The sequence below is a fragment of the Engraulis encrasicolus genome, chromosome 18 (assembly GCF_034702125.1).
Source record: "Engraulis encrasicolus isolate BLACKSEA-1 chromosome 18, IST_EnEncr_1.0, whole genome shotgun sequence".
Taxonomy (NCBI): Eukaryota; Metazoa; Chordata; class Actinopteri; order Clupeiformes; family Engraulidae; genus Engraulis; species Engraulis encrasicolus.
Window position 1 is genome coordinate 27471451 of NC_085874.1, and position 15000 is coordinate 27486450.

General features: G+C 48.0%; 1 protein-coding gene across 2 annotated transcripts in view; it reads left to right on the forward strand.

Moving 5' to 3' along the window:
* fndc1 (fibronectin type III domain containing 1) overlaps positions 1-15000 on the forward strand; it is a 108619-nt gene that overhangs the window by 58655 nt on the left and 34964 nt on the right. For both annotated transcript variants that reach the window (XM_063223372.1, XM_063223371.1), the window contains 7 exons: positions 2055-2242; positions 5242-5349; positions 8102-8287; positions 8576-11773; positions 12018-12112; positions 12573-12684; positions 13435-13698. In XM_063223372.1, the coding sequence (XP_063079442.1) occupies positions 2055-2242; positions 5242-5349; positions 8102-8287; positions 8576-11773; positions 12018-12112; positions 12573-12684; positions 13435-13698 (4151 nt within the window). The remainder of the gene's footprint in view (positions 1-2054; positions 2243-5241; positions 5350-8101; positions 8288-8575; positions 11774-12017; positions 12113-12572; positions 12685-13434; positions 13699-15000) is intronic.

A 15000-nucleotide genomic window follows, 5' to 3' on the forward strand; every position in this document is an offset into this window, starting at 1 on the left:
AGAGGAGAGGAGAGGAGAGGAGAGGAGAGGGTCTTGGATGAGGATAGGAGAGGAGAGCAGAGGAGAGGAGCGGAGAGGAGAGGAGAGGAGAGGGGCTTGGATAAGGAGGGAGGAGAAGATGTAGAGCTGAGCTGGGCTGGGATGAGCAGAGGAGAGCTGTCTTGTCAGCAGACCTGAAGCCTGCTGAGAAGGCAGATGTTGTCCTGGAGCACTGCTACATTGAAACTGATGTGTTAAGTCAAAGAGTTATCTATCTGCCATAACAGCTTCTGGCTACAGCAGACACCACAACACAGCGAACATGCTATAATAAAAATATGGATGTATTTTTGATGCAACTTGACTTAAAGGTGCACTGTGTAAGATTGTGGCAAGAGCATGCTGCTCATTGAAAATGTACTGCCTATTGCCAAATTTGAGCTTTTCATTTGGTATGATGTGATTGAATAGGATCCTGTATTAAGAGATACTTAGTGCAGTAAATGTCCTGGGTCATTGTCCTGTGCACAGATTCCCTCAGTGCAGTAAAAAAAAAAATCCAAGTCATCCCGTTTTAGCTTGATACATTTTAACAGTAACATGGGCTGGATCTCAAATGGTGCACTTGTGCACTTCGGGCACTATGTTTCAGTGCGTAACTAATACGGCATGCGCACTGAAACATGAACACTAAAGTGCACAAGTGCACCATTTGAGATTCAGCCATAGTGTTGAGCATAGGCTCTACTACACTAGATTAGCATGGCTAGGTCATTTACACTGTAGTTCAAGTGATTTAGCTGTGAGCACCTGGATTCCGTCTTTGGGATTATTAAATTAGGGATTGAATGGCGTTTCGCTCCTCATCCAAGGAGCATCTTCAGTTCTAATGAGGCAGGATATTCCAGGGTTTTTGGTTTAGACCCCTTCCTTTACCCCTTTAACAAAGTAGTGACATTGAGTGCGAGGGTCTGCAGTGTCACATTTCCCTAGGGATGGCCATGATGTGAGAGTCTTGGAAAACCTGTCTAGGAGAAGGCATCTCCAACTATTGTAGCCACCATGTTGGTGTTGGTGAATTGTTCATTTTAAGGAAGAAAAATCTGCACTCACAAACTGCGTGTACCACGCACTGATGAAGGCTTGATAGCCGAAACGCGTTTGCTTTTTGGACATGGTGGTAATATAAATAAATAATGAGACGCAGTTTGTGAGTACGGATTTTTCTTCCTTAAGTTGATACATTTTATCGCGCACCCAAAGACTTTCGTTTTTCTAAGAAGTTGAGCGCGTCCTTTGCCAAAAGGTGAATTGTTCATTCCCATCTTCATGCCTCTGACCTCATTCAGGCATGGGGGTTTGTAGTGTGTTTTTGTGTTTGGGAGGGTTTGGCTGGAGAATGGACTAGATGCTTCAAAGTATCACACACTCACTATGGTATGATTGATTGCATGTACAGTACGTAACTAGGCAAATTGGTAATGATCGTTGTACATCTGGAGGTATTAGAAATACAGGATAATTCACCTCTTACTGAGCCTGTTTACATTGCCGTAATGATTGGGTTATTGGAATAAACAGGTTATTGGAGTAAACTGTTTATTGCTGTTTACATGCAGTCTGTCGGTTGCCTGTGTCCCACTCAAGTGTGTGACACGAAGCTAGAATTAAGGCTTGTGGTTGGCTACTCATCATTCTAGAACGTCAATAACACAATAATAACCAGATTATGCTTGATAAATGTCTTGAGAAATCAGTTTATTATCCAAAAACCTACCTCTGCGAATCAGAATTCTCATAAACCGATAACTGCAATAAACCGATAATTATACACTGTTTATTCAGGTTACATGAGCACTAATAAACCGATAACTCTGATTGTAAACGGTTTATTGATGTACATATAAATGGGCTCAATGTTTCCTTGGAAATGCTGTTACTGTTACTGTGACCTACCTCAGAATTGAAACCCAAGTCAGGCAACAGATCAAAAGTGTGTGAACAATGTGCCTACATGTGTGTATTCATACCGTATGTATCTGTGTGTGTTTGTGTGTGTGTGTGTGTGAGAGCAGGCAATACACGGTGCGGTACCGCGAGAAGGGCGAGTCTGCACGCTGGGAGTACCGGGACACGACTCAGCGGCGCCTCACGGTGGAGACTCTGGCCGCTGACAGCATGTACGAGTTCTCCGTGCGCATCTCCACCAGGGAAAACCAGGGCAAGTGGAGCACCTCCGTATTCCAGAGGACGCCCGAGTCAGGTGATTTGGTGTGTGTGTGTGTGTGTGTGTGTGTGTGTGTGTGTGTGTGTGTGTGTGTGTGTGTGTGTGTGTGTGTGTGTGTGTGTGTGTGTGTGAGTGTGTGTGTGTGTGTGTGTGTGTGTGTGTGCCATTCAAGACCATTCTGGGGGGGGGGGTTTGCCTATATTCAATTCACCCTCAGAGGTGTCAAAAGTAAAAGTAAAAAAAAAGAAACACAGTTTCCTTCCAACACAAGTAACTTATCTGAGTAACCAGCAGACCTGTGTACTTGTCTTACGATCAGCTAACTCTGCACTGGTTGGATCAAGTGTGTGGTGGGTCCTTGTCAAGTTTTCAGTGTTTTTTTCAGTAACAACACAGTCTATATATCTCATTAGGTACAATGGAGCAAATGGTGTAACGGCTATGTAATGCCATGTGCCAGTCACTTGCTTTACATTACACTTATCTGACACGTTCATCCAAACCATACTTACAGTTATTTACTGTAGATACAGAGCATAGTTTACAGTTCCTCCTGCAGCAATGTATATTTTGATGCCTCAGCCAGAGCCCCTGATGTTGGTTTCTATGACTGCACTGCACCATGATTCCCTCTTACAAGTTTCAGTTCAAAACACCTTGCAAGTCTGAAAGACAGACAGTGGCTCTATCTCAAAGTCAAGGATCCTGGTCTTGGTAGGACGTGAAACGCCCAGTGATTGGAGACTCTTTGGTGAACTCTGCGGAGTATCCACTCACTGAGCGTGTGACATCCTAGCAAGGCCAGGATCCTTGACTTTGAGATGCAGACAGTGGCTCCTTCTGTCATCCAGGCCGTGCCCTCCTACTGACGCAACACCTTCAGCGTACTAGTCAGGTCAAGAGCAATGCGAGTACTTTCTGAGCTCCCGAAAAATCGGGAACTCCTCCCACTTTGTTTGCAAGCAAACAACTATTAGCAAATCAAGGGAGGTTTGGGAAATGCCATTTGGGAAATGTTAAAGGTGGGGTTGCAGGTATGACATCATGTTGGGGAACTCCCCCAGGTTCTACATAGACTCATATAGAGCCTGGACAGCCCCCAACTTGATGTCATAATAGCACATATTCTTGAGATGGTTAACCTGCAACCCCACCTTTAATTTTGAACGAAGAGAAGACACCGGAGCAGCTCAGATGGGATGCTTTTCTTTTTAATTCAAGTGCACAACATGTTAGGGACTAACGTTTCGATGGCAAGCCATCTTCATCAGAGTCCATGAGTACTGAAGAGAGAGGAACCCAGTTATCTGGTATCCCCTGATTTGACAGGTGCAGGCCTATGCGGTGTGGCAATAGGCGATTGGTCCTTCTCATCGGTTACTCATTAAGTCCACACCCAGGGAAAAGTATTTACAAAGAAAAAACCCTTACACAAGTGAGAAGTGCATATACATACAGAATAAAAAAATACAAGAAAATATACTGTAAGTACCGGTACATGAAATGCCATTTTAGAAGGCTAGGTGGATACTTATTAGTCACTCACCTTTAATTGTTATGCTTTTGGTCAGACCAAGTCTCGAAGAGATTTGAAAGTCGATGATAATCAGGCTACCTTCTGTAGCCTACATGCTCCATGTTCGCACGTGTGAGCGTTTAATTACCCTCACTACGCATTAGCTACTTCATGGAGCCTGGCCCTGTTTCTGACCCACTCGGGGTCTGCAATGCTTAATAGCCGAGCAGACCACGCCGCCAAGGTGTGATTCATGGGAAATTACTACTACCGCTCATTATATGGCAAATTACTTTTAATGCTAAATTGCAACGTATGGCCAGGACCAAACTCTCAACTCACTCACACAGGGCACTGAGGGCCAGACTGTTTCACTCACACAGGGCAATGATACACATTAAGACACACACAGTACAATCGCATGTGCAGGCTTGCACATGCACACATACAGTACACACATGCGCATGCACACAAGCACACACACACACACACACACACACACACACACACACACACACACACACACACACACACACACACACACACACACACACACACACACACACACACACACACACACAGGGCTGGACAGGGGGAGAAATAGGACCAGGGCACTTTTGGCTTTAATATATAATTATATAATATATATATATTAGTGGTGCAAAACTGACTCACTTGTGGGCCCCTATTTTCCCTTTATTTTACATGTTTGAAAACAGGGGCCCACGAGGGTGCAGGGCCCACTGGGAAATGGCAGCTATGCCAGATGGCCAGTCCAGCCTTGCACACACACACAAACTCGCACACACACACACACACACACACACACACACACACACACACACACACACAGTCACCCCCGCCGTACACACACACACACACACACACACACACACACACACACACACACACACACACACACACACACACACACACACACACACACACACACAGTCCCCCACACACACACACACACACACACACATACAGTGCCCTGTCGACTGTGTTCCATGTGTGGTGTCATAATTGTGTATGTGTAATGGCTGCCGTGCCGGCGGGGGCCTGCGCTAGCTGAAATGTTATGATGACCTCATGCATCCCCCTGACTGCTGGGGAACTTATGGCCATGTGCTGTGTTTTCTTTCCACTGGAGCACCCCCACTACGACCTTCTCTCTCTCTCTCTCTCTCTCTCTCTCTCTCTCTCTCTCTCTCTCTCTCTCTCTCTCTCTCTCTCTCTCTCTCTCTCTCTCTCTCTCTCTCTCTCTCTCTCTCTCTCTCTCTCTCTCCCTTCCTCTGTCTCTGCCTCTCTCTCTCTCTCTCTCTCTCTCTCTCTCTCTCTCTCTCTCTCTCTCTCTCTCTCTCTCTCTCTCTCTCTCTCTCATGTATGGAGGAAAGGGGCTCCACTCCGTCCTTTCTACATTGCTCACATCATGGTTCAATTTTCAGCTCTTTGTTTTTTCTTGTCCTCCGTGACATTCCCTCTCTCTTTTCTTTCCTCCGTGCTCTCGCCACCGCAGCTCCTGCAGGACCTCCAGAGAACTTCCAGGTGAAGCCGCTGAGGGGGAAGGGGACCGCCGTCACGGCAACCTGGGACCCCCCTGAAGAGCCCAACGGCAGGATTCGAGGTACAGCAGCAGGCCCCTGCAGTCAGCTCCTCTGCCTTCACCTCAACCACAATAGCCCAGTTTATACTGCAGGCCATTGGCCCCTGGAACTTAGGCCCGGGAACTGAAGCCCGGGAACTGAAGCCCAGGGCTAGAGTTCCTGGGGCGTTTATACTGCAGGCCAACTGATAACCCATTCAAAAATGACCTGTAAGCACCAGGTGGATAGTTGAGAAGGGACTGTTACCTAGACAGCAGTTCTTGGTTTGGCCCAGTTCTGGCCTAGCCCAGACGGTATAAACTGGTACAGGGGCTGGGCTTAAGTTCCTGGGCTTAAGTTCCTGGGCTTAAGTTCCTGGGCCAATGGCCCGCAGTATAAACTGGGCTACTGTGACAATTACATGGTTGCTCGAGGAAACCCTCAGTTGCTATTGTGGGGGAAGCCCGAAAGGCTCTCTGATGGACCAATTGGTGATTGGTGTGGTCATCTGATGACCTTTAGGGCAGGGGTGGGGAACCTATGGCCCGCGGGCCGCTAATGGCCCTTGAAGCTGTCTTATCCGGCCCCCGATATAGTTTTAATGTTTAATTTTTCTTAAGTTGTGATAGGTCACCGCACATCTGTTTAGAAGGTGCAGGATTCTGTAGAAATTTCTGTATAAAAAGAAGACAATCTGCACACACAGTAAAGCTTCTTTGCACAAAAATAGACCTGAAGTGTGTGAATTGTCTTCTTTTTATACAGAAATGTTCAATGTTTCACAAGAAATGTTTTATAAAGAAATCTTAGAAATGACATTTGCAATACAATTAAGTTACATATATTTTCAAGGGACCTAGTGAAGGTGGGATCTGTTGTTACTTGTTATGGTGGTATATCTTCAATATAGGCCTAAAGTGCAGGGGGAAATCCTGGTTTGAGCTCATAGTACGGCCCTTGGAGGACTTTGTAAAAAAATAAAGTGCCCTCGAATGAAAACAGCTCCCCACCCCTGCTTTAGGGGTTCCTCCACAGTGTCAAACTGAAGAACCCCTAAATGTTCTTTGAGGAACCCTTCAATTTCACACCCATTTAGGAGGGCAGAATTGATCCTCACTTTGCATTTTGCATTGGTCACACACACAACTAAAGCCGGGCATACACTGTGCGATATTTTCACTCGTGGGTCTTAAGCTTGTGCTCACACTGCACGATGGAATTTCACTGTTTAAAAGTCCACTGCTCATGACTCACGTCCTCATACTACACGAGCCGACAGTCAGATGCGAGCGAAATGCTTCCACTGTACGACACGACCGGCATGTTTCCCCGGTCTGCAGAGGAGGGAACATGCGCACCTGTGGTGGAGATGAGGTTGCGCTCAACAGCGAATCGCACGGCACTATTAATTTGTGCATGTTACGTGTCAAATCGGGTCATAGCACTGCTTTAACTGTGCGATTTACGCACCAGCCACGACCAGAATTTCAAACCGTTTTGATTTTCTTGCGACCCTGCGATTGCAGGATCATGAGGCAAAATCGCTTGTCGTTACCCCATGTACACTGCATGATGCGAGACTCACGATTGACCTGCAATTAAGCAAGAAATCGGCACGATTCTCAAAAAGTCGTGCGAGTGCAAATCAGGGCAAAAGTCGCACAGTGTAAGCCCAGCTTTAGCCTTACTAAGCCTTCCACTGGAATTACCCATGAGGCAAAAAGGGCATCAGCCACTAGGGTCAACCATTTCATAGGCTGAACAAATCATTCGTCAAAAGACTCCGTTGTACCATTGTGCAGTAGCCTTGATGCTTGGTTAGTTCATTGTTCACAGTAGCCCAATCAGTCATCAGATGCTCTGAGCCATGGGGAGCGGCCAGTCATGGGGCTCCAGGGGATGACCTCACCATTGTGGACACATCCACTCACTGGACCAGCCATGATTCAGGCTTCCCCCTACATCATCCATTCTCTCTCCCTCTCTCTCTCTCTCTCTCTCTCTCTCTCTCTCTCTCTCTCTCTCTCTCTCTCGCTCTCATTCTAGATCTCTCGTGTCCAAAGCACACAAGGCAGTAGCAATTACTGGAATATGAGCACATGTCAGACTCTAGTACAGCGGAACAAAATGAGTGCCACTGGCGCATAGTTAGTTGACGAGCGGCTATGTTTAGTGTTTCGGGTGTTCCAGATGAATCCATAGAGTCGTGCAAAATGCCCAATGAAACTTCCCTGATGACAGTTTAATTGTTGGGATCTTTGGACTCATTCCCTCAGCCAGCAGTGGGGATCTCTCACTCCTTTCGGCTTGTGTTGCCTTGCCATGGCTAGTTACCCTAATTAGTTATCTCTCACACGCTCTCTCTCTCACTTGCTCGTTCGTTCTCTATCTTTTTCTTTTGCTGTGTCTCTTTTTCTGTCTCTCTGGTATGCTTTCCAGTAATGGCATGAGTTGCTTTTCTTAGTTTTTTTTTCTGAATTAAACTGCCATTCTCAGTCTCATTATCTTCTCTTCTTCTGTCTCTCTGAACCAACGTGTCTAGTGTTCTGAAATAGCCAATATCATTAATTTATCTCTGTCTCTTAAATCTGTCATTCACTTCCTTTCTAATTAGTCTGAGACTCTCAGCAGTCTTCATTTTATTGTTCATTTTCTTTCTCTTTTAGGATTCTCTGTGTGTGTGGGTCTCTCTCTCCCAGTCTTGTGTCTTAAAACTGGCGTGACAGCCTCTGTTTTCCTTGACAGGCATTTGTGTCACTCTCGTGTTTTATCCTCGTTTTCCCCCCGTCATAGAGTATATCCTGTCCTACACCCCGGCACTGAAGCCCTTCGGAGCCAAGTCTGTCACGTATCGTGGCAGCACCACATCAGCCACTGTTGATGGACTGCAGCCCGGCGAGCGCTACATCTTCAAGATCCGTGCTGTCAACCGCAGAGGCCAAGGACCACAGACTAAAGCCTTCAGTGTGGCTATGCCAAGTAAGAAAAACTGCCTTGCTGTGTCTTGTTCTCAACTTTTACCAGTCAGTTGATACTATTGTAGGACAGACATTAAAATAATACTTGAAGGACTTTAAAGAAAAGTACAAGTATATGACTAGTACCAAAAGTACTGAAAGTAAACACCTTAAACTTATTTTAAAAGTATATCGAACTGTAGGCTACATAGTAGTACAATACATAGTCTACAATTGATTTGGCATCTATTTTATCCATGAGTGTCGATTGAACAGCTGCCTACATAATGTCCATTGTGTTCTCTGCTAGCCAGCACTTCAGCTTCGTCATCCAGTCATCCCTCCAGGACATTGGACAGACACAAGCCCAGCATCGTCGCAACAGATGCGCCAAAGGACGACTACAACTATGACGACTATGACCAGGAAACCACTACACCGGTGACGTCTGCGCCAGAGACTCGGCCGACGACGGCCTCTCCGACGGCTAGCCGACGGACAAGGCCACTTACCCAGACCAGATCCTACCACAGCATCTTCGACTCCGTCAGGGGTTCGTCCAGGGGTCAAGGGTCAAGCCGACCCAGGGGGCGTGGTGGAGATAGAACTGCGGATGAGGAGACACCCATCAATGCCCCTGAACAGGAAGAAGAGACGGCTGTGAACGAGGCAACGGAAGAGGAGGAGGAGAGCAAGCACACAGACTCAGATCCGCACAGCCGTGGAACACCGTCCAAGTCTGGCCAACACCAGGACTACCCTAAAACACCCTCGACATCAGATGATCACCTGGACTCAGGCACGCCAGATCATAGAACACCCTCCAAAGCAGGACATGATTTAGATCACACACAACATCACATAAAGCCTTCTAGCCCAGACCATAGGCAGGATACTGGAGACACAGACACACATAGCAGTGACAGAACACTCTCAGAGTCAGAAGATCACCCACATTACACACGTGGCCACAAAACACCCCTCAAGACACCCTTTAAAACACCATCAGTACAGAAGCCGGACCACAGTAAGCCTTCAATAAGTTCATCAGCAGATAGAAACACGTCTCCCTCACGGAGTGAAGATGAGGAGAACCAGGAGTCTCCTCGTCCCCGAGGGGATTCACACCATCGCTCCTCTACAAATCAAGGGTCTCCTAGACGAAGAGGTGACTCTAACCATCGCCCCTCCACAGACCAGGATTCCTCACGATCGAGAGGTGACTCTAACCGCAGTCCCTCCACAGATCAGGGTTCTTCTCGATCGAGAGGTAACTCTAACCGCAGTCCCTCTACAGACCAGGATTCTTCTCCATCGAGAGGTGACTCCAGCCATCTCCCCTCCACACACCAGGAATCTTCTCGACAGAGAGGGGACTCTAATCATCAACCCAATACAGAACAGGAATCCTCACAATCGACAGTGGATTCTAACCATTATCCCTCCACAGATCAGGAGTCGTCACAAACAAGCGGGGACACAAACCATCACCCCTCAACAGCCCAGGAATCTTCCCCATCGAGAGGGGGCACAAGCCATCGTCCATCCACCGACCAGGACCCTTCACGACCAGGAGGGAATTCTCCCCGCCGCACCTCCAATGGCCAGGCTTCAGGATATCCCAGGAGGCCATTTACACGAAACCCTGTTGTCCGGTCTAGGGTGCGCAATGGTGGGTCCTCCTCTTCCTCCCCCTCCTCTTCCTCCCCCTCCTCCTCCTCCCCCTCCTCTTTCTCCCCTTCCTCTCCATCAACCTCATCTAATGCATCACCTTCAGCCCCAGAGTCTGTTGATGTACGAAGGGACAGCAACACGGCTGGATATCCAGACAAAAAGGACACACAAACAGGAGCATCTGCAAGCACACACACAAAACCCACACCCAAAGACACCAGACCAGAGGAAGAATCCTCGTCCTCTACATCTTCGTCCTCATCCTCTTCCTCTTCTTCTCCCTCAACCTCTTCTACCTCATCCTCTTCTCCGCCTGACTCCTCCACCTCCAGTTCTTCATCCTCATCCTCTTCATCACCCTCCTCCAGGTCTGGTCAATCTGTGAACACTCAAACTGGCTCATCCACGGGTCGTTTCACTGGTTCCGGTTCAGTTATGCTTAACGGTAGAAAGGTCAGCCTGCCCTCCAGATGGAGCCATATCCTTGCTAATAGGCGCAAACCAGGTGCAGGGTCAGCGTCCACGCCATCTTCCACTGGGTCTCAGTCAACACCACACGGACAAAGTCCTAAAAAAGTGAGTCCCACCTCCTCAGACAGCCAGAGCACTGACAAAGCAGACTCCCCAACTCAAAGTATCCAAGACACTATAAATCCACAAGATAGTGATGGGGAAAATCACCAGGGTACACATAGTCAGACAAACAAAGCTGAGGAGCCAGCAGCCGGTTATGAAACAGGCGGCTCGCATTCCTCCATGGTGAAGGAGGATGCTGATGCCAAAGCAGAGGAAGATGAGGAGGACAATAAACAAGGCAGCAGTTCTGCGTCCTCAACGCAACAACAGTCACCATCCGTTAGCTCCTCTCTTCCCGGCAGAGGCGTAATGCCAGCAGAGACAAGTCGGGATTCCAGACCTGGAGTTGTGCATCGTTACCCACCGAGACAAGATGGCAGGGTTCCGTGGAGTAGAACAAGCTCCTCGTCTGTGGGGAACCGGAGGCCAATTGTAAGAGGAACGCCCTCTCGTTCTGGAGTTTCTGAAACTGTGGATAGTGGGGACAAAACAAGGACAGCCTCTTCATTGTACCCTTCAAAGCACAAGGTGGACGATACCACCCCTATCAAGCCCTCAGTCCAAAACAACAGGGACAGTGTTTCCCCCATGTCTCCCCAGCCCCCCAGCACAAGGACAGAAGCACACACACCCAAACAGATTGATAATGACCATGAGGAGGACGATGATTATGATTATGACGACTATAGTTATGACAAAGTGGCCGAGCCAACAGCAGCACCTAAGACAACTACCTCAACTACTACAACGACCACAACTACTACTGCTGCTCCCACCACCACTGTTCGTTTTGTACAGAACGCTGGTGATATCAGTGACCGAAGGACCAGGCTACATTCGGGTCATACTGATTCCCGTCGACCCTTCCAGGGTTCAAACGGAAGGGTACGATCCCCTGTTGTGTCGTCAAACAGACACGGTGGGTCTAGGTTTGCTGGCAGGCTATCACCAGTGCAGCATACAAAAGTGGGATCAGATCCAGAGTCTTCGTCCTCACACTCCTCCGCAGCTGCCTCCTCTTACCCCTCTCACTCTTCCCGCATGGTTCGTAAGCCATCACAGGAAGACGCTTCAGACGGACGGACTTCGTCCTCAGGCTCAGAATCGCATTCGTTGGGCAGGCAGACTCCTGGAGGGGAGAACTCCCCCGTCGTGCGGAGTGCTGTGGCTGGTTCCAGGTTACGGAACCCGAGCCGGCCTGATAACTCATTCAGAGGAAAACCTCCAGTCAATGGCTTCAAGCCCGGCAATGGACAAGGTAAGGTAACACTATCCCAAGCTGTCTGTGTTTCAGCTTTCCGTGGACCTGGTCACAAGTCCAAGAACTACAGTGCAACTGAGAGGTTTCCATTTTACTCGTTTGTTTTGTCTCACAGATAATTCGCTTTTAGTATTCATAATAAGCTTGTAAGTTTTTATTAGTGTTTAACCACTGCGACCCTGAAGGGATTCCTTTGGGTCAGTTAGCTTTCCTGCTCATCTTTCCCCACATGTCATTAAAGCTGGGAAGAATGGACGGCCAAATCTAACAACATCGAATGGGAAGATCACGTCCAAGGGTCGCAAATACATCACTGGACCTGATGGAAATACATGGGTGGGTCCACTCACATCGTACAGATTGAATCTCACACACACACACACACACACACACACACACACACACACACACACACACACACACACACACACACACATACACATACACACACACAAATATTATAAAACAAATATAAAAAAAACACTACTTAATGTGTTGTTTCTGACATTCATAGATTTAGCTTCTCTCATTTAGTCATATATCTCACGGCACACTCGTGTGCCATGGCACGGTAGTTGAAAAACACTGTTTAGGGCATTCACTGTGTTTACATTATGTTTTTCAGAATTAAATAGTTCCATTGAGTTTACTTTGATCTTTTCTTTCATTTCAAATTAAGAGGTGTTTACATGAGGTTTTCAAAGCAAGGAATTAAGCTTTATTCAGAATTAAAGTCAGTTAATTCTGAATTAAATGTACCCGGTAAATTAAAACAATGTGTGTGATTGACTGGCAGGTGGTGGACCTGGACAAGGGTGTCCTGATGAACCACGAGGGGAAGGTGCTGAAGGACTCCCAGGGCCATCCTCACCGGGTGGTCCTCGGGGGAGATGGACGCACTGTGTTCGGTATGTATTTGACCACCATAGTACCGGCAGAGATTCGTTAAGTATATAGAGATATGCCAATGTAAGAGTACTTACACACCCGGCCAGTAAAGCGTCGCGGAACGGCCGCGTTTTTTACCGGCGTCGGTGAAAATACATTGAAACATATCTGTCCTTACACACCAACCGGCGGTAGTCGAGCGTCAGCGGTGCGGGAGCCGGCTCCGCGCCGCGCTGCATTTGGAAAATAGAACTCGAGCGTATTTTTCACGCCGGCGACCGGCGGTGTCTCATTCAAATGAATGGCAAAGTAGCATGCTAGCTTTGGCTGTGGGGAGGGTTTTGAATAGGACTGGCCACGCACGCCGACGCTGTCAGTGTGAAAGGCAGAGAAAAACACGCCGGCCAAAACTAAGCAGAAAGACCGCGTTCGTCCCGGGACCGTTCCGTTCCGCCTTGGTATGTTTTGGCCCTAATAGGTTGCTATGGGCACCTAACGTGACCAGGTTCCGGACTGCCTAAAGGGGCGTGTCATAATACACACAGAGGCACGCACGCACGCACGCACGCACGCACGCACACACACATGCAACGCACACACACGCATGTTTTGTGCTGGAATATTTTCCACTGGATTAGTCCTGCACTGTATATGACTCCCAATGAGTCAGCTGTCGATTGTGTGAAATAATGATTCGAAAAAATGACAGTAATTGTGTAAATGCTTGATAAGCACTGTGCTGAGTTTTAGTGTTTATGATTCTTCAACAGATTTGCAGGGCACGCCGCTGGTCAACCAGGATGGTGTGGCCCTGTTTGGTAGTGGACGGGACTCCGGCAGGCCCCCCAAAACCACAACCACCACTACTACCACCACCACCACCACCACCACACCAGAGCCCACCACCGTCCCCACCACCACGGAGATGACCACGGAGCTGACGCCCACGTGTCCGCCCGGCCACTTCTTTGCCATGGACGAGCAGGGCCAACCCATGCTCAATGACTACGGAGTGCTCGACTGCTACCCTGAAGGTGAGTTACAGCTATAGATGTACACACACACACATGCAAGCATGCACACACTATCACAAACAGGTGCCCGCACACACACAAGCACACACACACACACACACACACACACACACACACACACACACACACACACACACACACACACACACACACGCATGCACCCACACACGCACTCACACACGCACTGTCACAAACATGTGCATGCACACGTGCACACACAAACACACACACACACACACACACGCATGCACCCACACACACACACACACACACACACACACTCTATTACACAACATGTGCACGCACGTGCACACACACACACACACGCGCGCGCACATGAAGTTTGATGCGTTCTGCACACACATGAAGTTTGACTTATCCCATACTGTACGTCACCGGTTGCATGAGAAGCCTAACACGAGCATGAAAACTTAAAGTTTACACAAAAATCAGTACACAATGAGACGTGCGTACATGTGCCCCTTCCTTTTAACCCATTGTGTCCTGGAGACACATATACAGGTTTTTCAGGATTTTTAGATTTTAGCTGTTTTATTAAATATGTGGGTATGTTAGAGCTGAATGAACACATTACAATGCAAGGGGAGGGTATTGGCTTTTTAAATGTAACTCATTTCATGTTTGTATGTGCTTCTGAGGCTGCGATATTTAGGACTTTATAGGAAGAGGGCACCCTTTCCCAAAAAGGGCTTAGGACAAAATGGGTTAAGGCTAGCGGTGTGGCTGTGGCTGCCATATGTGTGGACAAGTCTGGACATGAATGAGTAGACGCTGTGCGGGGAAAGAAAAGAGAATGGAGTGAGAGAGAGAATAAGAGAGAAATAGAATGCGAAAGAGAGACGCTACATGCTCTCTCTCTCGTCAATCAAACAGGGATCTCGAAAAAACACTTGTGGGTTCCGACTCCATGGTAACCGTCTCCACAGTGTCAGTCACAATACTGTAGCTGCCATCACCATGTAAAAAGTTGGCACATGGTTACGTACAGTCCGGCGGCGGCCTGCCGACAGATAGGGACAAAGGGGTAAATTCTCCAGGGCCCAGAGAGATAGGGTCCATAATTGGGTCCCCATACGTTACATTGTATGTATTGGGTAGTGGGGCACTTTCAGATGACTTTGTCCTGGGCCCAGCGAAAGCTGTCAGCGTCCCTGCGTACAGTCACTATGGTGCCTGACCTCAACAGCAATGCAGAAGAGGATGCAGAAGAGAGCTTGGAGCATGGCAGCCTGTCTGGTTTTCATGTGAGGATGGATGATGCTCTCTCTCTCTCTCTCTCTC